Source organism: Mustela nivalis (assembly GCF_964662115.1).
Source record: "Mustela nivalis genome assembly, chromosome: 1".
In the NCBI taxonomy this organism is placed as follows: Eukaryota; Metazoa; Chordata; class Mammalia; order Carnivora; family Mustelidae; genus Mustela; species Mustela nivalis.
In genome coordinates, this window is record NC_139020.1 from 207,408,904 (window position 1) to 207,431,281 (window position 22,378).

Below are 22,378 nucleotides of genomic sequence, written 5' to 3' on the forward strand. Positions count from 1 at the left end.
TTTCTTTTCAATGAGTGCGTGCACATGAGCATGTTTACCAGTGAATCTTTTGAGATTTTTCTCCTAGATAATCCGCAAATCTTCAAATCTGGTGCTGCAGGAATGTACGTTTTGTTTACGTTGTGGCTTTGCCACAAGATACTAATGTTAGCTGCTGTTCATTAAACTCTGTGTTCCAGAAGTTCCAACCCTTAAAATAGTGTTTTAAATTTTATTGCCTTAGTTACAGGCAAAAATGGATTTTGAGAATGAGTGGCAGTTGTATGCCCCACCCCCCAGCCCCTCTCACTGATAAGGGACCAGATTCAAACCACATTCTCCATAATGTAGGTGTCAACATGGGTGCCCTAGGCATTGCGTGACCGGCGACAGAGCCCTGCACAGGATTCCTGCTGCCTCTCACACATGGACAGTGACAGGTGTCCTAGAGCGCAGCTGCACCTTACCAGTGAATTGGAGCAAAACCCCAACCCCTTGCTTTGGCCCCAAGTCCAGCCCTTGCCCAACTTTGATCCCTCACTCACAGCCTCCCCCATTTCCTCTTCTCCCTCCCTGCCAGGCCTAGCTGTTCCTCAAGCACACTGAGTCTGCTCCCACTTCAGGACTTTTGCACACGCCTATTCAAATATTTTGCCCATTTTTAAGGTGAGTTGTCTTACTATTGAGTTGTAAGAGCTCTTTGTAAATGCTGGCTGTAAGTTCTCAAATCCATGTTTAGCAATATTCTCTCCCAGTCTGTGGCTCCTCAGGTGCCAATCATTATTGTTACTATTAAGGCATTGTTGTTATTACTACTATTAATAGTAAGGGATATGGGCCCAACTCTAAAGGCCAGACCTGCCATGCTTTTAAGGAGTTTACAGTTTCAGAGCGCACAGGTCAATGATTCAAGGGGATACTGCATAAATACTTCACTGAAGACAACAGGTCATAATCAAGAACAGCCACGGTCAGGATTTTTTATTGCAAAGACTTCTTGGGGGGTCAGTGCAGATGAACTGAAATCTGAGAATTAACATAGAGACTGCTCGGTTCCCTCAACCCATGCACGGCCCGGGATCCTTCAACGTGGGAACACAGACCACCTCCTGCTCCCGGCGGCGCAGGCTGCGCGCGAAGCCTCTAGCGCAGCCCAACCGCCAGTTAACGGCCGGCTCCGCCCGCTGCGCCCGCAAGTTCTCAAAAAGAGGCGGAACCAGGAGCACGTGATGCAGCACGTGCGCGGGGGCCTGGCGAGACGGGGGGCGGAGCTAGCGCGTGCGCAGAGGGTACGAAGGAGAAGGCGGGAAAAGACAGGATGGAGCGACAGGGAGTAAGCGACGCTTGTTTTCCTTCGCGCGGAGGGTGGGCTAGCGGGCGGACGGGCGGGAACGGCCGCGATCTCGGGCTCCCCTGGCGGACCCGAACCTGGCCGCTTGTCTCCTGGCATCGGGGCTACCCCTCTCCTGGCCGGGTCCGATTTCCTGACTGACTGACCAGGCCCTGACTGACAGACGGGACTGTGTGACCGACACGCTGACAGCCCGGGCCAGAAGGACAGACTCCCACGCATGGCGCGTGGCAGGAGCAGGGTAGAGAAAGGCTCAGATATCCACGCGCCGCACCCCTTTCTTATCTTCTTTTTCTCCTACCTCTTCTCCTTCCTCGGAAGACTCGAGCCGACGCACACACCAGTTAGGAGCCCGGCGCCCCTCCCGGCGCCCCTGCCCTCACCCCAACCCCTCCAGGTCTCCCCGCCACTGTCTTCCGGCGCTCCAAGCGCAGGGCCCTCCACCACACGTCCCCGACCTCGTGGTGCCCGTCCCCGCCCCGCGCGCCCCTCCTGGGGGTCCCCGGCCTTTCGCAGCGGCACACGGAGGTGCCCAGGGTCAAAAGGGCGGTAGGAGGAGACCTGACCCCTTCTCGCCCTTCCCCCTCTGGCCTCTCAAGCGCTGGCTGTGCTCACAGGTGGACATGCCCCACGTAGAATGCAAGGACCAGGATCCACAGGATCTCCCCGCGCTGGGGGAGAGCAAGGAGCGGCAGCAGGGCGAGGAGAGCCGCGAAGACGAAGCCGGTCGGGGGTCAGCTAGGTGAGGAAGCACCCTGCCCGACGGGTCCACATAGACCCCTGCGTCCTTCTCATTCACCCAGTTCTTCCACGAGACCCTGCCAGTGTCTGCTGTGGGTGCATTTGCTCTGTGTACTGGTCAGACATCTGCCATGTGCGTGGCATGGTTCCAAGGGCCGGGGCACAGCAGTGAGCTGACACTCTGGAGGAGGAGACGAACTAAACTAGGGAATATATAGTCAGGAGATAGGAGAGAGTGCCAGTTTAGATCAGAAGGTTAGGGAAGACTTCCTGGAGGAGGTGACAAGTGAATCAGGAGGGTAGGCAGAGGAACAGCACCTGCAATGTCTGGGAGGAGGAATGTGCTGGAGGAGCCAAAGAGGATGATAGTAAGAGAGAGAGTCAGGCAGGTAATGGGACTTTGGGTGTTAATCACCCATGAAAAGGTCTGGAATAGAGTGACATGGCAAGGGCTATTGTTAATAAACTTTTATTGAAATGTAGCCACACTTGTCATGGCTGCTTCTGAAGAGACAGATTTTTGCAACTGAGACTACAGAACCCACAAAGCTGAAAAGATTTACTATCTGGCCCTTTCTATAAGTTTGAAGTCTTCTGGACTAAGGTATTAAAAACCTCTCTCTGGCATCCATGTAGAGAATAGATTTTTGAGGGCAGGAGTAGAAGCTGGGAGACCAGTGAGGAGGCGATTGGAATCCTCTAGGGGCAAGGTGACTCCAATTTGGCCCATGGTGGGTCTATTGAGGTGATGAGAAGTCAGATTCTGGATATATTTAAGAAGGTAGAATTGACAGAAATTGCTAATGGATTAGTTGTTGGAGCTGAAAGAGCAGCATCAAGGATGACCAAAAAAGTTTTTTTCTTGTACATTTATCTATTCACCGAATATTTCTTGAGGGTCTGTTTTGGTCAGACACTGATGCTGAGTATGCAGCAGTGAACAAATCACAATTTCTGCTCTCTTGGAGCTTTCTTTCACTTAGCACCTTTCTTCCACCTTCACCTAAGGTTTCTCTGTATCTTTTCATGGCTTGATAGCTCATTTCTTTTTAGTGCCGAATAATATTCCATTGTCTGGATGTCCCACAGTTTGTTTATCCATTCACCTACTGAAGAACATCTTGGTTGCTTCCAAGTTTGGGCAGTTCTGAATAGAGCTTCTATAAATATTCATGTGCAGGTCTTCATGTGGACTTAAATTTTTCAATTCCTTTGGGTAAATACCAAGGGACACCATGGCTTGATCATATGATAAGAATATACTTAGTTTTGTAAGAAATTGCCAAACTGGCTTCAAAAGTGGCTGTGCCATTTTCCATTCCTGTCATCAATGAAAGTGAGTTCCTGTTGCTCCACATCCTCTTCAGCACTTGATGTTGTCACTGTTCTGGATTTTCACCATTTTGATAAGTCTAGCAGTATATCACTGTTGTTTTAATTTGCAGTTTCCTGAAGAGATTAAGTTACACACCTTTTCATATGCTTATTTATCATCCATATGTCTTCTTGGGGGAGGTGTCTGGATTTTTTGCCCTTTCTTTAATCACGTTGTTTCCTTATTGTTTTTTGTTGTGCTTTTTTTGAAAAAAGATTTTGTTTATTTATTTGACAGAGATCACAAGTAGGCAGAGAGGCAGGCAGAGAGAGAAAGGAGGAAGCAGGCGTCCCACTGAGCAGAGAGCCCGATGCGGGGCTTGATCCCAGGATTCTGGGATCATGACCTGACCTGAAGCCAGAGGCTTTACCCCACTGAACCACCCAGGTGCCCCTTTTAAGAGTTCTTTATATATTTTGATACTTGTCCTTTATCATGCATGTGTCTCACAAAGATTTCCTCCCAGTTTGTGGCTTATCTTTTCATTCTGTTAACAGCATCTTTTGCAGAGCAGAAGTTTTTTAATTTTAATGAAGTCCAACTTACCAATTTTTTTTCTCTTGATAGTACATCTTAAGACGGTTCTCTAGATTTTTCTTATGATATCTTCCAGGAGTTTGACAGTGTTTGATATTTAGGTCTGTGCTACATTTTGAGTTAGTTTGTGTGAAAATATGAAGTCCGTGTCTCATTTTTTTTGCCCACGGCTGTCCAGTTATTCCAGCATTGTTTGTTGAAAAGTCTCCTTTCTCCATTGAATTTTCTTTGCTCTTTTGTCAAAAATCAGTTGACTATATATGTGCAGGTCTATTTCTAGTCTCTCCATTCTGTTCCATTGATTTATTATCTATTCCTATACCAGTACCACACTATTTGGATCACCGTAGGTTTATAGTAACTCTTGAGGTCAAAGAGCATCAGTCCTCCAACTTTGTTCTTCTACTTCAATATTAGGTTGGATATTCTGGGTCTATTGCCAAGCTTATTTTCTTTTTTTTTTAAGATTTTATTTATTTGACAGACAGAGATCACAAGCAGGCAGAGAGAGAGAGGACGAAGCAGGCTCCCCGCTGAGCAGAGAGCCCGATGCGGAGCTCGATCTCAGAACCCTGGGACCATGACCTGAGCCAAAGGCAGAGGCTTTAACCCACTGAGCCACCCAGAAAATCACCCAAGCTGATTTTCTGAAAAAAAGAGAGAGAGAATAATAATAAAATAATGTGATTTCAACTGGCGGCATGTGCTATGAAGAAACAAAACAAGAATAAGGAGCAACTAGAGTGATAGGGAGTTTAGAGTAGTTAGAAAAGAGTTCTAAGGAGGTTATATGACAAGGAGCAGCCAGGAGGCCTCGGAGGGCCCAGATGTGCCAGGCAGAGTAGAAGTCTCTGAGGTATGAATAAGCTTGGTGTGCTCACAAAGCAGTCGCAAGATCAGCATATCAGCATTGTGATTGGCAGCAGGGGGATACCCTGAGTCCACCGGACAGAGGCACTCCTACCCTCCTGGTGCTTCCATCTGACCGAGAGGCAGATACTGAACAAGCACCGACATGGGAGAGAATGGGGTGCTGGGAAAACACTTCTCCTGGGGGCAGCCAGCCCCAAATGGGGACCAGAGACCGCACCCTTGAAGAAGCAATACTGAATCTAAAGGTAAGGGAAAATGAACGTTGAGTGGCCATGAGGGTGGGAGGAGGAGCTGAGAAGAGTTTGTGCAAGGGCCCTGTGGTGTTCAGGGAAGTGAGGGCAGGCCAGTGAGGCTGGGTATGGTTGTGAGTGCGAGAGGAGCACTGGATGGCTTGGCAGAGGCCAGGTAATGCGTTTTGTCAGCTACGGACTTTATTCAGAGAACTTTTTTGGTAATAGCTTGAGATATAATTCACATACTACAATTCCCCAACCTAAAATGTACAACTCCACTGTTTTTAGTACATTCACAGAGCTGTGAATCACCACAGTCAACTTTATAACATTTTCTTTGCCCCAAGAAGAAACTTTGCACCCCTAACCATCATTCCCTGGTTTCTGGATCTCCCCCAGCCCCGTGGTAAACACTACTTTCTGCCACTCTGGAAATGGATTTGCTTCTGCTGGACGTTTCATGTAAGCAGACTCATACACTTATGCGGTCCTTTGTGACTGGCTTCTTTCACTGAGCATAAAGTCTTCAGGGTTTATCCACATTGTAACACATATCAGAACTCCATTTGTCCATATGGCTGAATGGTATTCTACATTGTGGACTCACCGTGGTTTACTTATCCATTCATTGGTTGATGGGTTGATGGATGTTTGAGTTGTTTCTGGTTTTTGGTTCTTGTGAGTAATGCTGCTATGAATATCCAGGCACAAATTTTGGTGTGGGCGTCCATTTCCACTTCTCTTGGGTAGATACCTAGGAGGACAATCACTGTGTCAGAGAAGTGCCATGTTCTGGTTCCTGTTCTTAAAAGACACTGGCTGCTTTGTGGAGAATGGGTGGGAGCGGGCAGGAATGGACGTGGTGAGATCAGCGGGGAGGTTCCTGTGGGGGTAGCATCTAGCAGGGCAGATGGAGAGAAACTCTTACGGGGGTGGAAGGAGCATTTAGTGCGGCACGAGGAAGGGGTGAGCCGAGGATCTCTCCCAGCTGGGGTGCTAGCAAACGGTGAAAAGGCCGGTGTGTCAGGCATTGTGACTGGCAGCGGGGATAGCCTGCTGGCTTGTGCTGGAGCAGGCTCCTCCCAGTCCACAAGAGCCAGTTCTACACATCTCTTCCCAATATAGCATTTAGCCCTTTTATGTTGGTAGCTTGAAATTGGCTATACTGGGAGTCTGCACCATGGAAATTGGCAAAGAGTACAAATCAGGCCTTTTTTCTCTCCCACCAAGAGCCACTTGCTAAATGTTTACTAGCACACAGCTTTCTCCCCACTTTGGACTGGTTTCCAGCTGGTAATGGTTTCCGTGGCAGAGGCAGGAACATAAGTTCCATTTTGCCCTTATTGAGCTGGAGGCGACGTGGGACACGCACATGAACACGTCCAGCTTACAGTCGGATTTGCTGACCTGGAACTCGGGGTTGACAAGGGGCTGGAGATGGCACCGTGGGAGCCACTGTTTCAGTGGCAGCTGTGGGGTGAATGAGCTCACCTGGGGAAGGAGTGCGACAAGGCCAGGCTCAGGACAGGGCCCTGAGGACTTTAGGTATAAAGCCAGGTTCCCCTTCCCTCCAGATTGCTCATCTGTAAAGCAGGCTACAACGGGGAGTGGTTTCTAGGTGTGTATTATCAACTGGAGACCAGAAAAAAGAAGGACATGACTGCAGTCATTTGTTTGGTAACATCTTCCTGCAAATACGGTGTTTTGACCTGGATCGAAGTGGCAAAGAGACACAGACAACTGCATATCAGAGACTTCAGGGAGTTCCACTAGAGCTTTGGGCTGAAAAAACAGATGGACTAGAACCAGTGCAAGGGCCAATTATTAGATCCAGCAGCAGACACTCAGCGACATGATTAAAATGTGAACACATTTCGGGAAAGAAAAGCAGAGGGTAAGGAATGGGCTCAGTAGCTTTGATTCAAACCTTCCCCCTTCCTGGCTGCACTTCAGCAAAACCTCATTTCGCCCAAGCACCAGAGATTCTGTTGTGTTCCTCCCTGAATGTTTGATTAGCTTGTCTCCCCTCCTGGGACTGCCGCCTGCGGTGGTCATAAGTGGCTGGCGGATTGTTTACTTGTATATCTGTTAGAGGCCACGGAGGGAGGGCCCCAGCAGCGGGCGGCTCTGGCTCATACGCCTGCCAATCAGAGCTTTACCTGGAGCGAACAGATGGTCTCTTCACTTAGACCCATTTCCTCACCGTTCCCCGGGCCCCCTGCCAGCGTGGGCCCTGCTCGGAAACTATGTCCTAATCCTTGCAGCTGAATTAAGGACTCCTTAGAAGGACAGACCATAATAGATGAGCGTGGTGAAGTGTTCACAGCCCCCACCCCAAGTCCCCCCTGCCCGACCCCAGCCTGCTTTGTTGGGCCTACTTCCATTCGCTGGCCTCCATCCAGGGTTGGGCAACAGAAGCAGGCCTGGGAATGGGGGAAACCAGTGAAGAGGACATCGTGCGTTTTGTTTATTAAAGTTAATTGGTGAATGCAGGCCCAGGGAAGCCTATGATTCATTAGCATCCTGATGAATATGCAGCTGCTGAGTATTAAGAAAAATGAAATGGAAAGAAATAAATCCCCAAAGGAGAGGTTGGAAAAAATCAAGCAGCTCTCTGCAGACATGCGATGCAGGCCTTTGTCCCACAACAAAATTTGAATGAGACGAATTCAAGTGATTTTTCACCATTTGCATAGCTGCCACGAAAACCATTCCATCCTCATCCCTGGAGCCTGATAAAGGAGTGACTTTGAGCTGCTAGCAGCGCAGGCCAGTTGTGAGCAGTTGTGTAAAAAAGAAGCACCTGTTTTTATAATTGATTTTAATTTCAGATCCTTGCTCTGTCGGGACATGGTGACTGTGGGCAAGGAGGTTTGTGAGCAGGAATGCTACATGGGGCTCTGGAAGAAGTTCATTCCTTCACGTATTCAGTGACTATTTGTGCCGCCTTTGGGTTCTATAGAATGCTGTTCCCTCCCTGAGTGTGTACAGTGTCCTGGAAGGAACCAATGTGTGTAAACCGAGGCAGTGTTGCGATTAGTAAGCGGAGGTGCTGAGGGGGTGCACTAGCAGAAACTCTGAATGGTGAAATTGTAGGAAGGGAAAGTCATTTCAGGCAAAGGCCGGTGGGTTTGGTGAAGTTGTGGAACGTTCCAAATGGCTCAGAGTGGAGGGTGGCGAGGGAAGGTGGCAGCCTGGGCCCTGGAAGGCCTTGTGTGCTGTGCGAGGGAATTTACTTGATCCTGTAGCACGTGGGGGCTCTCAGGCTGTCAAGCAGGAGTAAGACATCAGATTGCAGTTTGGAAGGTCCCTAAAGACCAGGTGAGAAATGATAGGTGTGGAGTTCGAAATGATTAGGTAGAGGGGAGATGATAGGTTTGGGAGAGATTAAGGGGGTGGAAGGGAGGATTTTCTGACAGGATGTGGAGGACAGAGAGTAGCTGGACTCTAGGCTGACTTTTGAGTTTCTGGCATGGGAACCACGTGGCTTTTGGTTTCATTCATAGAAGGGGGAAGAGAATGGTGATGTTGGTGCGCAAATTTGGGAGTCTGAGATGCCTCCGGGACAGCCGAGTGGAGAGGGTCTGGAGGTAGTCAAATACATTTTTGGGAGCTCAGGAGACATGGGTGAGCAGAGGATGAACTTGGGGGTTGTAGAAGGTGGATGGTAATGAAAGCCCTCACTAGCCATTTCATTCATTTATTCCACGCCTCCTTATTACTCCTATCATGAGACGTAGGTGTTATGGACATGAAGATGAGTGACACATGGCCCGGTCCTCCCAGAGACGACGCGGGAAGCTGAGGGGCAGGCCCTGTCACTGTGGCTGCTGTGTGCATGTAACTCAGCCAGGGAAGACTTTCTAGAAGAGGCAGGATGGATATAGGCAGGGAAAAGGACTGGCTACAAGGGTGCCTTTGGGGAATGACAGGTTGTACATTGTGAGGTGGTGGGTGGGGATTAGCAGGAAAGACCAGCAGGGAGGAAGGTTGGGGGTCCTGGCTTCAGAGCAAGGGTGTGAACAATGGTGAGAACAATGGTGTGAAGAGAGCGAGGCCAGCAACAGAGTCTGGGGACGTGACGTGTCGGGAATGGCAGGGAAGGGTGGTCAGTAGCACGAGCTGCAGCCAGTAGGTCAAGGGAATTATGGCCTGAGGTATCTGCCAGGTGCGACAGGGGCCCTTGGCAGGAAACGCTTCATTTGAGAACTGGGGCAGGAACCAGTGGGCCGAGAAGAGAGAGGTGAGAAAACGCACTCAGACAGTGCCGGCAGCTCTTTCTAGATGAGCTACGTGGTTGTGAAGGGAAGGAAGGAGGAGGAGGTGGCTGGCTGAGGGCTACCTGGTGTGGGAGGGGAGGGGTGCGCATATGTGTGCTGTTCTAAGATGTGAACCTGGGGATGACATGTCCCGGAATGGGCCAGCCCAAGGGAGAGGTCAAAGGTACAAGAAGAGGGTGAGGTACAGAGGGAAAGGGGATTGGGAGGCCTGCAGAGGCCTGGAACCCTTCTCCTGCCTGCCATGTGGGGAATCTGGAGAGAAGAGGGTGCTTGTGGATCCATTTATGGGGGGTGGGCAGTGGAGGAAGTTACTGGCCTGTTTGTGAATACACTGTGTGTGTATCTGCTCAGGGTGAGGGGAAGCAAGTGTTTGGCCAGGGACGGGAGAGCTGTGAAGGTTTGGAATGGCTGGTAAGAATGAGAGAGGGAGGTGACAAGAGCACAGACAGGGTGCCCAGTGACCTTGAGGACCCCCCAGAAACTAGACAGCCAGACTCTGCAGTGACCTTGTTCACAGGATCATTATTTCCTCCAGTGTCATTCAAGTTCCTAAGTCTAAAAAAAGATACAACGCTTGGTTATGGACAGCCAGGGTGGGGTTTTGGTGTGGGTGTGACACAGGGGTGAAGGGAAGGGGGTCTAAGAACCCCAGATGAAGATTGTAGTGATAGAGCCCCTGGTTTAGGCTGAACAGGGGGCAGTCAGTGCTTGAGGTCTCAAGGAAGTCAAACACTGGGCTTTCTGGAACCCATATCCACAATTCATTCCCTCATCATCATGCAAAGCATGGCTGTCTTTTTAAGAGCCATTCACTATTTTTTCACATGCATCCAAGTGTTATAAAAGTCTGAATGTTGAACTGTCGGTATCTGGGGTTAGGGGGTCTGGCTGGCTTAGTCAGAAGAGCATGGGACTCTTGGTCTTGGGGTTGTGAGTTTGAGCCCCACTTCAGGTATAGAGATTACTTAAAAATAAAATCATAAAAAAAAGGAAAAAAATAAAATGTGTGCCCCAGCTCTGAATTAATCTTCTTCTGGCTCGCTTCCCCGCAGGAAAGCAGTAATCGCAAGCTAGGAGGCCATAAACTCCTTACTGAACCTTTTTCCTGCAGTACAATGTCTTTTTACAAGAATGCTCAGGAATGCTTTAGTTCGTTTATTTTCTGACGGACATAAGTCTCTGCTATAGTTTATCTGCCTCAGAGACATACTTTCCCATCTTGATAAATGCACTGACCACACACACGTGTCTTGCCTTGGAGGCTGATGAACTTGCATGCTTTATATGAGGCCAGAGGAGGGCAGAATAGATCAGACAGATGGAAGGCGTCCTTCATTCATTCAACAAACAATGAAGATTTACTAAGCGGTGAGTGCTGGGAATTCAGAGATAAATAGGACACAGCCTTTTGGGGAGACAGGAATGGAAGCTGTGACAGGCACATGCAGTGACAGAGACAGGCACAGGGTCGTGGACAGTTTATCAAAGGAGGCATTGGTGTGGGCTAGGTCTCACAGGTCAAGTCAGAGAACAAGCACAAAGCCACAGAGGTAAGAAGCCATCTGGCAAGAAGTACTCAAGGACCAGGACACAGCTGAGGTCTAGGGCCCGAGAGCTTTCATGCAGGCAAGAACTCTGGCCACCCAGGCTCTTGTGCTCAGGGTTTCACTGTGCTTCTGTCCTGTGCCAAAAGGAAGAGCTTAGGCAGTCAAGAAACCACCAAGAAAAAGTTTTATGGAGAAAGCATCCAAAAATCAAGATGTAATTTTCTAAGTAATCAGTGCCTGGCTTGTGGTCTCGGCCAACTCTATGGCTGCTTGTGAACTGGTGTATTCAGGAACTGCTCTGTTGGCACCTCTGAGTCAGCCAGTAAGAGCTGGAAGGACCTGAGACGGCAAAGAAACAGAGGACCCTGGGGCAGCAGGACATGGGCTGGGGAGTCAGGCCAGCTGGGTGCCACACTCATCTCCACCACACACTGGCCGGTGACCCAGGGCCGGTGACACACTGACTCTGCATCCTCAGGAGGCAGGTAAAGACCATGGGTGGACCAACCCTAAAGCATGGTCAAGAGGATGGAGCAAGGGGCACCTGGGTGGTCAAGAGGATGGAGCAAGGGGCACCTGGGTGGCTCAGAGGGTTAAGCCTCTACCTTCGGCTCGGGTCATGATCCCAGGGTCCTGGGATCGAGCCCCGCATCGGGCTCTCTGCTCTGCAGGGAGCCTGCTTCCTCCTCTCTCTCTGCCTGCCTCCCTGCCTACTTGTGATCTCTGTCAGATAAATAAAGAAAAAATCTTAAAAAAAAAAAAAAAAAGAGGATGGAGCAAGACAAGGTGTGCAGTTAGGAGGGTGCCTGATGGAAAGTGCTTACAGATCAGATAAAGCAGAGATACAGAACAAAAAAAAAAGATAAAAGATAAAAGAGAAGGAAGGAGTCCTACCATAAACATTTTAATCTTAATTTAGAACACCAAGGGGTCTGCTAATCAGATGGCAACTTTTTTTTTTTTTGCATAAACTTCATTCTTAATGCATTACCCACAATTTCCACTTAATTTTTAAATATTTTATTTATTTAGGGCGCCTGGGTGGCTCAGTGGTTAAGCCGCTGCCTTCGGCTCAGGTCATGATCTCAGGGTCCTGGGATCGAGTCCCGCATCGGGCTCTCTGCTCGGCAGGGAGCCTGCTTCCTCCTCTCTCTCTCTGCCTGCCTCTCTACCTACTTGTGATTTCTCTCTGTCAAATAAATAAATAAATAAATCTTTAAAAAATATATATATATATTTTATTTATTTAAAGTAGGTTCTACATCTAACGTGGGGCTTGAACTCAGGACCCCAAGATCAAGAGTGGCATATTCCACTGACTGAGCCTACCAAGCACTCCTCCAGTTCTTTGTTTTTAAACCAGAGTGAAAAGTCGTAGGTCTTGACAAAGCAGTCCATATGCAGTATCCTTCTAAATGTTTACAAGCTTTGCCCCAATCTACAGTTGTTGATATACTATCGTAGAAATGACACTCATTTCAATGCAACAAGTTGGTGTAATAACATGACAGTGGGCTCTGAAGCCCAGGAGATCTCCATTCTGGAACTTCCGGTGGGTTTTGTTTGCACCTCTGTTTCTATTTCCTTAGTTATAAAATGGAGAGATGCTGTCCCTGCCTCGCAGGGCAGTGTGTGAGTGAATAAGCAAGCGTCGCCCACAGGAGACACACAACACTGGTTCTCCTCCCAGCACCAAGCTAATTGAGATCAGCGCTCTGGAGAGAATTTAGTGTTGACCTCAGTTTCCTGTACTTACAGAAGTCAGGTTTCTAGCCCCTCTATCGCCACCTCCAGTGCCAACCGCCAGCTGATGATGCTAGAAGGGAAGTCAGGATCCTACTTTTCTTCTCTGGACTCAAGCATCGACATCCTGAAGAAGAGGGCCCAGGAGCTGATTGAAAACATCAACGAGAGCAGACAGAAGGACCACGCACTCATGACCAACTTCAGGGACAGCCTCAAGATCAAGGTGAGAGATTCTCCCCCACACTGCAAAGCCCCAGAGGGAAGGGGGGGAAGGCGTCCTCTGTAAGGGTGAAAGGGGAGGGGATGAGCTACTGCGACTGAGTGTCTTTGAGGTTCTAGGCCTGATGCTAAGCAAGCTGCAGACAGTACCTCATTTCCTCCTACAACAATCCGGCCAAGAGCTCAGACCTGTTTTATAGATGGTAAAGCAAGGTTCGGACATACTTTGCCCAAATGAAAGAGCCAGGATGAGGAACAAAGGCCCATCTGCCCCCACAGTCCACCCCTCTTATTTCATGCCAGGGCTGATGGCCATGGGAGTAGGGGCTGAGGCATAGCCTTCTTTGTCACACACATCTGTCCTCCAGAAGTTGAATGGCTTGTGGGGTGCCCGGCTGGCACGCAACTCTTGATCTCAGGGTTGTGAGTTTGAGCCTCACATGGGGTGTAGTAATTACTTTCAAATCTTCCCCCCACAATAAAAGAATGGAATGGTTTGTGATGGGAGGGTAGGATTCCCTTGACATGGCTGGGCCTTAAAGTGTCTAACAAAGCCTGATGTTATTATGTTCAAGTCCAACATTCATGATTGTCCTGGAAGCTTCTTCAGAATGAATCATGAGTTCTGGAGTGGGACAGCTTGTTGGTCACATAGGGGACACATGTCATGCACCTCTCAAAGACAGGCTGACGGGGCGCCTGGGTGGCTCAGTGGGTTAAGCCGCTGCCTTCGGCTCAGGTCATGATCTCAGGGTCCTGGGATTGAGTCCCACATCGGGCTCTCTGCTTGGCAGGGAGCCTGCTTCCCTCTCTCTCTCTCTCTGCCTGCCTCTCCATCTACTTGTGATTTCTCTGTCAAATAAATAAATAAAATCTTTAAAAAAAAAAAAAAAAAGACAGGCTGACTTTTTCCCTTCTCCCTCCTCCCATCCCTACCAGTACGCGCCCTGATACATCAGAGAAAACTTAGAAGGTAGAGAAGAGTATAACTTAGCAGAAAAAATAGAAAACATTCCTATGCTCTCACTAAGCACACACTACTTGGTCGCATGTTTTCTTCTAGTTTCCACTGCATATTTTCTTCCTAATCTGTCTGAGCCTGTACTATATACATAATTTTGCATCTTCCTTTAAAAAAATTTTTTTAAATATACAGGCAATTTCATTTCCAGTCACTGGAATTGTTGTTACCATTTTTATAAGATAAATTGCAGAAATCTTACCGAGACGCTTAAAAACAAACATCTTGTGATGCCTCTTGTTTGATTTTCTAAAAACATGCTTTATTTTTTAAAAAGGTTTCAGACCTGACAGAGAAGCTCGAGGAGAGGATGTATCAGATTTATAATCACCACAACAAGATCATTCAGGACAAGCTCCAAGAGTTCACCCAGAAAATGGCAAAGATCAGCCATTTGGAAACAGAGCTCAAACAAGTGTGCCACACCGTGGAGACAGTATACAAGGACCTGTGCGTCCAGCCTGAGGTATGACTAATGGCACGCCTGTGGGCGCCACCGACGAAGGCTAAGATGAAGTAAATGTCAACACAAACCAAGGGCATTAGCACCGAGCCCAGCCCCAAACCCCACAGGGGCCACTATCCCAGCAAAACCCCTGATACTCTGGCCCCTTCCCCCATGGCCCCAGGCTCCCTGAGGTGCTATGTCTGAGCTGAGAAGCTAGACGGTTGTTACTCGCCACCACTGCGTGGTCAGCTCTGTGGTGACAGAAAGGACAGCGGCCCCTCTGTCTACAGTCCTGAGCCCGGGTCAGTGCCTAACCAGGGTTATTACAGCAGAGTCCAAAACTCGGACACGGGCCATACTACTTGAGGGGGAAATCCCTGAATGTCAAACACCTCACAGTCCCCACACTTTTCCTGTGACTGAAATGACTTCTTGGTCATTTGGATCTTGGGTGGTTTGGATCAGGATCTTGGGTGGTTACAATTAAATGTGGCCCAATACCTTGGGGTCACACATGCCGACTTTATTAGTCTTTTACTCTCTTTCTGCCCCAACATCAAGCATTAGGCATTCACCCACAAGATGGGAGGGTTGGAGGGCACACAGTGGACTCCCGGTGTGCGGGGCCTTTGCCCAGTCAGACACCACAGGCTGCCTCCATGCCACTCTCCTTCCCTCTTCCGGCTCCCATCAAGAGAAGCTTCTGTTCCAAGATGAGTGGAATCCATTCCCGTCCATGGTTAAAAGTGGGTTGAGAAACTTGGTACAGAGAGTCCCATCTTCTTTTTAAGGAACATATTTGAATGACTTCAAAGGGAAAATTTTGATAATTAAGAATCAGTGTCTCTCACTTCCCACTATAAAAATTGGCTCCATCTGCCACCCCTTGAGTAAGCTCAGAGCACAGCACTTCCCTGGGAAGGAGCTTGAGACCATCTGGGCTCCCGGGTGAAGTATGTTCACTTGCTGGCCGTGAACGCCTGGATCCCTGTGATCGCCCTTCCAAGGATCAGAGCGTGAATGTCGTGAGTGCCTGGACAAGATAAATGCAGAGTCGGTGTGGAGTCCGAACAGCTCCCAACCTCGCTTTAACATCAGTCTTCATGTCCCTTCTTCCCCTAGGCTACTACTTCGGAAGAACAGGCCCACAAAGATGGCGAATTCTGAGAGCTACTGGGAGCATCCCCTCTTGGTGACAGCCACCAAGAGAAGGCTGAGGCCACCACTGGCACCATGCTGAAAATTTTTTTTTCACAGTTCTGTAATGCATCTTGGCAAAAATAAAAAAAAATTAAAAAAAAAAAAAAAAAACCAACAAGGGTCCTTGTGCTAGACCCAGAACTTCAAGTCCAGCCCTGGCTGTGGGCCCAGCTTTGGGACTCCCCACACTTGGCAGATTCATCCCACCCAACCTTGCACAGTTGGTTCAATGTTTGATTTTCAACCCATTCCTGCTTCTTTCCCTGTGGGATAGGTCAGGCCCTTTCTTATCCACAGAAGAGATGGGGAAGCAAAAATCAGAAACACTGCTTGTCCAGCTGATCTCCGCCATCCTAGAGCCACCGTGCCGTATCCCATATCCCCCTCTCCAGGCTGGGTAACATGTCAGAGCCCTGAGGGCTCTCCTTTGCTCTTTCTCAGTTTAAATGGGTGAAGAGATACCTCTGCCCTTTCATGAAGCAAAATAATTATGTTTACTTCCCAAAGGGCCAATCTGACCCCATCCCTCCCCTGCGTACAACTCCCTGGAGGCCCCCCTCTGCTCATCCTCAGGGTCATCCCCACACCGGTAGTATCCCCCCAACCCTCCGTCTTGCTGTTTCTGGAATGGCCCATCGAGAATAGCACCCAGAAGCTGTTTTGCTGTCCCAGGGAGCTATGCTTCCTTTCAGGCCTAACATGGTCCCACTTTCTCCCCAAGATGAGCACTTGTACCCCTTTACACTTCTGCCTGTTTCTGCCTGGCTCATACGAGATGGTACTATTTTTTCCTTTTTTTTTTTTAGTTTTAAATGATCTTTTTCCATGTCAGTTTTCCCATGAGGAAAGGGATTTTGGGCCCCATGCAAGTTAACAACCAGTCACCAGGTCCAGACACCCCAGCCTGACCGTGATTTGTCTTTTTTCTCTTAACGTAAAATGGGGTGGTGATTCCTGTGTGTAGCTGCACGTTTGCTCCCAGGCACCCACCAGTTCACCAGGCGTCGTGCCCCACGCTGGGGGTGCCCGAGGAGGTTGCAAAGCCCTAGGCAGCACCATGGAAAAAGGCTGAGAGCATGTCACTGCCACAGTCCCTGTGTGAGCCAATCCAGATGAAGAACACAGTGGGACTTGCCCCAGGTCACACTGCTAGTGATGACAGCTGGGAGGAGGACTCAGGCCTGCTGTCCCCACCCTTCTCTAGACAGTGAGGCCCCTGGGACACTCACCGCCCCACCCCGAGACCCAGCACCTACCTTCATAGGTGTTCACGGCCTCCAGGTTCATGGCATGGCGGATGACGTGATACTCATCAGAAATCCCATTCCCCCCTAGTATGTCTCGGGCCTGGCGGGCGATATCCAGAGCCTTCCCACAGTTATTCCTCTTCAGCAGGGAGACCATTTCCGGAGTGGCCCTGGGAATGGCCCAGACATGTCAACAAGTCTAGGATCACAAAGAACTGATCCCAGAAGTCCCTAAGCCCTGGGCCAACCCAGCCGGGGGAGAAGATTCCCCAAGTTCTAGTCACAGCAGCAGACACTGAGCTCCCAGTAAGGGACAGGCAGGCAGTCCTGTCCTTTTAAGGCCAAGAGGGAGAGAAGGGACCGGTCCCCAGGGGCCCCCAGGGAGGAAAGACCCTTCTCCCCAGTTCCAGCCACCACCATGTCCAACAGGGGCACAGGGTCCCCTCCTTGCTGCCTACCCCCTGCTCCCCCAACACAAAGCCCCTACTTGTCTTGATCCTTCAAGCGGCCAAGCTGCAGGCAGGCGTGAAGGCCCAGCGTGATCTCAGTAAGCATGTCTGCCAGCTTCTTCTGAATCAGCTGGTTCCTGGCCAGTGGGACGCCAAACTGGATCCTGAGCGGGGAAGTTCAGGGCTAAGTGTGGGCATGCTCACTCCCCAGTCCAGGAAGCCTTCCCAGGCTGCCTCGGCCCTCACTGAGTTCACCTTGGCCCTGTCACTGCTCAGCGTCACCAACGTCACTGAGCAGTCGGCCCCTCACTGCTCAGAAGGATTTCCCAGACCATTTCACCCAGTGGGGAACTTAAGTCTGATAGGCAGGAGATGAGGAATCACTGGTAGGGTAAGGGGTGGAGCCCGTGCCCCCCCCACCCCCATCATGCCCCCCAGGAGATCTCACGGCAGCCCCACACACCTGTCCAGGCTGTACTGCCGGGCTGTGTGCAAACAGAATTCGGCGGCTCCGAGCACACCCCAGGCGATGCCAAACCGGGCATTGTTCAGGCAGCCGAAGGGCCCCTGTGGGGTTGAGAGGGAGGCCTCAGCCCTACCCAGGAGCTCCGAGGCCCCAGGAAGAACTAACTTACGTAGGGGGAAGCCCCCTCCCCAGATGTGCAGTCACCGAAAACAGAGGCATTCAGGGCAGCTATTTCAATCACACACGGTCCCAGCACCAAAGGTCACGCACGCACAGTTTCTACCCAGCCCAGGACCTGCGTCCCAGATGCCCAGATCTAGGGGATGATGTAAGGAGACAGAAAAGAGCACACGTATCAAAGGATTAAACTGGTTCAGGCTAGTAAGTGTCCTTGGCAGGGCCAGTATAAGCGAAATGGTCACCCCCAAAGGGCAACTTCCAAACATCAGTGAGCCAGGCAGAAGCTCTCAGAATCACTCGTGTGTGGGGTCCTCAAGCACAGGGACTGTGTCTGGTCCCCAGCTGGGTCCCCAGCATGGGGCCTGCCCAAGGAAGCTGCACCAGTTCCCAAGGTGGCCGCTGCTCACCGCCAGACCAGATACATCAGGCAGCACATTCTCCTCTGGCACCTCCACACTGTCCATGACGATCATGCCCGTGGACGAGGCTCGCAGGGAGAACTTGCCCTCAATCTTGGGGGCTGAGAGGCCCCGCATCCCCTTCTCCAGCAGGAAGCCCCGAATGCAGCTGTCTTCACACCGAGCCCATACTACAAACAGGTCGGCCACAGGTGAATTGGTGATCCTGGGGGAGGGATAGGCAGTGAGGGTCTGGCCACCTCCCTCCTGCCCCTGCCCACCTGCCTGAGACACCCAGGCCCCTTACCAGGTCTTGGTCCCACTGAGGGTGTAGCTCCTGTTAGATGGGTTGTGGCGGGCTCTGGTCTCCATGCTGCCAGGGTCACTCCCATGGTTGGGCTCTGTGAGTCCAAAGCAGCCCAGGAGCTCCCCCTTGGCTGCAGGGACAAGATAGGGTCACAAGTCTCCTGTCCCCCACTCAACTCCTCTAATGAAAATTGTCAGCCTCCCCATCAAGCCAGGCCAAAGGGAGACCCAACTCTGCCCCCATGGCACTCTCAAGTGGGGTCAGTGTGTGGGGATAGCCTCCCACCCACCCCAGGCCACAGGAACAATGCCATGATCAAGTGGGAGGGGCCCCACAGGAGCCAGGAAAGAACGAACCTGTCTTGAAGGCAGTGAAAAGGAGTTAAGCAGGAGGAGGAAGGGTGAAGAGGAGCGGTTCCACTGAGGGTACAGATATGCAAAGGCCCAGTGGTACAGTGGAGAATGCCAGCTGAGTCTGGCTGAGGAGAAGCAGTCGAATGGCCAGAGATGAGGTGGCATGGTCAGCAGAGGCCTGCCTATTCATGAGGGGCCTGGTGGACCCAGTCAGGAAATTAAGACTTTAAACTTTGGGCTGGGATGGGGACACACAGCGAATCAGGAGGGAGATGATGGTGGTAAGTGGGCAGACTGAAGAGAGACCCAGGAGAAAATATTCATGATCAAATGTAGGGGTGAGGCCCACAGTCTGGCAGGGGATCTGGGTAGCCGTTGGAGCTATCCTTGAGGTGGGGACAGAAGGCAGGCTCTGGGGACAGTCCCATTCCTAAGTTCCAGACCACTGAGATGGTCTTCCTTCCACCAGGCTCTACGGTCAACTGCTCACCCAGCCGGGGAAGGTACTTCTCTTGCTGTTCCTTGCTGCCGTAGGCGTAGATGGGGTGCATGACCAGGGAAGACTGGACACTCATTGCTGACCTGTAGCCACTATCCACCCGCTCCAGCTCTCGGGCCAGGAGCCCATAGGCCACAGATGACACTCCGGCACAGCCATACCCTGGTGGAGGGGAGGGAGAGGGAAGACAGGGCAATGGGAGACAAAAGTCCCACCCAGCTGGGACCAGCGTGATTCCTGGGGCCCAAGAGACAGGGCTATATAGGGGCGCCCCAGGAGGGGGCACCAAGCTGGTCCTAGTTAGAAAGTTTATTCATGTTTCCCCACAGCCACTTTCAGATGGAGGAATAACAGCCTCGATTTGCAGACCGGGAAACTCAGGCTCAGGAATAAGAAGGGGCTTTCCAAGGCACAGTGGGGGCTGCAGAGTGTGGAAATAAATCTGTCCCTACCTTTGATGGTGGGCCCCAGCACACCAAGCTCCCCCATTTCTGAGATGATCTCTCGGTGAAAAACTGCAAAACACAAGATGCTCAAACTCGGGCCCAGACCTAGCCCACTGGAGCCCCCATCCCAGGGACGGAGGGCGCCCGGGGGCCCTGCTAAAGCAAGCAGAGCTGGTGTGCACAGGGGAGGGTGCCCACCCGCACACCTCAGCACCTTCGTTGCGATTGGCCAGCAGGATTCGGGGCATGAGGCGCTCCTGGCAATAGGTGCGGAAGGTGTCCCTGATGAGGATCTCATCCGCTGTCAGCTGCTCCTCCAGCACCAGCGGGTCCCTCCAGTCAAATAAAGGACGCGAGGCTGGGAGAGGGAGCAGAGAGTGGGAGAGGGCTTGACTCGGCCCAGCCCACCCGACCACCGCACCCTCCTCTCCTGGAAGGCTCAGCCCCACTCCAACGCTCCCAACTGGCTCCTGGTGATGTGGGCAGTTAAAGACCACTTGCAAGACGGCTTTTCTCCGGGAAACTCACTGTCTCTGGCCCCGGCCACGCCCTGCCTCCCCTCTGGGGCAGCCCTCGGATTCTGGGACAGAGCCCACCCTGCGCAGACAGCTGGACAGGGGCCGCAGACGTCCGGCGCAAGGAGGGGTCCTTACCCTTAGTCGCTCGGTTCTGTGTCTTCCCGCCCTTTTCTGCAAACACAGGACGAAAAAGTCATTCCGAAAAGTCCCCCGAGCCTCCAGGTCCACCCTCTCCACACTGCCCCCGACGGGCACTGACCAGTCTGCGCCGCCGCCGACCCCCACCCGCGCAGGAAGCTCAGGCCTGGTCCCCGGCTCAGCAGCCGCTCGGAGAACCTTCTCAGAGCCATTTGGGCAGCGGGTGGGCAAGCAGAGCAACCACGGCCAACCTGGAGGAGCAGGGGCGTCAGGGCGGAGTGGCTTCCACAGGCAGGCGCGGGCGGCCCTGGCGCCACTGGCCCCTCTCACTCCCCTCACCAACGCTTACCTGGCGCCTCTCGCCTCACCCTACAGTCCACAGTACCACAGGCAAAATCGTCTGACCTCTGGAGGGGGTGGGAGGGGCGGATGCCGAATGGGGCTTCTCATTGGTCTGTGCTAGGACCCCCGCTCCGCCGCGGCTCTGCCTTTTAAAAGGGCCACGGCAGCCTGGCGGTGGAATCGTGAACGTCCGGGCCAAGAGGCGTTAGCGGCTTTAAGAAGCAGAACAGGGAAGGGGCGGAAGGTGAGTGCGCCAAGCCAATTGGCCAGCTGTGTTCCTGTTCTGATTGGCCCTAGGAGGGGGCTCGGCCCACTCTTGATTGGTCAGTTGCAGGGGCCGTGTGCCAAAGGGTTCTGGGATTAAACGAGGAAACCGAGGCACCAGAAAAATGAGTCCTGGGAGCCAGGAGGTCAGACCTTGATGTCTCTCCTCTAATGGCTGCTATGGGGAGCAGGTGGAGAGGCGGGCTCCTGTGGGCGATCGCAGCCCAACCTACCTGCCAGTCCGTCCTAGGAAGCACGTGTAGCCATGAGCGATCGTGTGTGTGACTTGGGGTGATTTCCGTGAGCTGTTGCTTCTTGTATCTCCGTGTGTGATGGTGCCGGACTGGCTATGTATCTGTATGCGGTGTACGACGTTGTGGGGCGGTTGACTGTGGCCGGTTGTATGCCACTGTAACTGGCTCTGGCTGTGTGCCTGAATGTCTTTGTGGTTTCTTGTAGTTGTGTGTAGTTGTAAGCTTGTATATTGGTATTCCGTGTGATCATCTGTCTGTATGTATGACTCTGTGCTCTGATGGTTTTCTCTCTAGGTGTGGCTATTATTTTTGTGACAACATGACTGGATATTTGTGTGTATGTCTGTGTGGTTGTGTGCCTCCTTGTATCAGTGTGTTTTGGTCTATGTGCACTTGAACTGGACTGTGAGTGTGATGAGTATATGCCTGAGTGAGTGGCTAGGCTCACCTAGGTCACTTTGACGAGCATTTGTGTGATGTGCATTTGAATCTGGGTGCTCTGGGCTTGACCATCTCCATATCTAAAAGGCACATATCTAGCATGACATGGCCGTTTCCCAGGTGGGGACAGTAAGGCCCAGAAAGCAGAATGATCTTGCTCAAGGTTTCAGTAGGCCAAGTGCGGAGCAGGGATGAGTATTGGGATCTAGCCTGGTTTCCAGGCCGAGCCAGTCCCTGCCCACCAGGAACTCGTCTCCCCATATCAACATTCTGACTAACTGTGTATATCATGTTCTACCTCACACACCATCTCCGAATGAGTGTGATGGGAGTAACAGTGGGATTGTCTTCTGAATGTGGTCACTGGGCTGCCTGTCCCCAAGTGCCTGGGGCCTGGGTATCCCTAGATCCTCCCACTTGCTGGGCCCTTCTTGCCCTTAACCTTCATAAAAACCCGTTTGAGCCCTCCTCCTCACCCCATAGGGAGTCCATCAACACCCTGAAATGCCCCTGATTCTGCATGGCT

General features: G+C 51.3%; 2 protein-coding genes across 9 annotated transcripts; one reads left to right on the plus strand and one right to left on the minus strand.

Annotated features, from left to right (window-relative positions):
- Positions 1-559: 559 nt before the first annotated feature.
- On the plus strand, positions 560-15,661 carry SYCE2 (synaptonemal complex central element protein 2). 8 transcript variants are annotated; one of them, XM_082730227.1, is made up of 5 exons: positions 560-645; positions 1,948-2,072; positions 12,675-12,885; positions 14,180-14,368; positions 15,473-15,661. In XM_082730227.1, the coding sequence occupies exons 2-5, from the start codon at positions 1,954-1,956 to the stop codon at positions 15,515-15,517; spliced, it is 564 nt and encodes a 187-aa protein (XP_082586353.1). In that variant the 5' UTR covers positions 560-645; positions 1,948-1,953; the 3' UTR covers positions 15,518-15,661. The 8 variants fall into 8 exon arrangements, with proteins under 8 accessions (XP_082586353.1, XP_082586356.1, XP_082586354.1 ...); XM_082730230.1 differs by lacking the exon at positions 560-645 and adding an exon at positions 1,215-1,312 and having other exon boundaries at positions 1,930-2,072; XM_082730228.1 differs by lacking the exon at positions 560-645 and adding an exon at positions 1,248-1,312 and having other exon boundaries at positions 12,711-12,885.
- GCDH (glutaryl-CoA dehydrogenase) lies at positions 14,143-21,085 on the minus strand. The gene is made up of 12 exons (XM_082730209.1): positions 20,901-21,085; positions 20,673-20,802; positions 20,549-20,584; positions 20,110-20,253; positions 19,902-19,964; positions 19,441-19,611; positions 18,598-18,727; positions 18,300-18,516; positions 17,710-17,813; positions 17,285-17,410; positions 16,807-16,967; positions 14,143-15,383 (listed from the first exon to the last, which is right to left on the minus strand). The coding sequence occupies exons 2-12, from the start codon at positions 20,761-20,763 to the stop codon at positions 15,310-15,312; spliced, it is 1,317 nt and encodes a 438-aa protein (XP_082586335.1). The 5' UTR covers positions 20,764-20,802; positions 20,901-21,085; the 3' UTR covers positions 14,143-15,309.
- Positions 21,086-22,378: the final 1,293 nt, after the last annotated feature.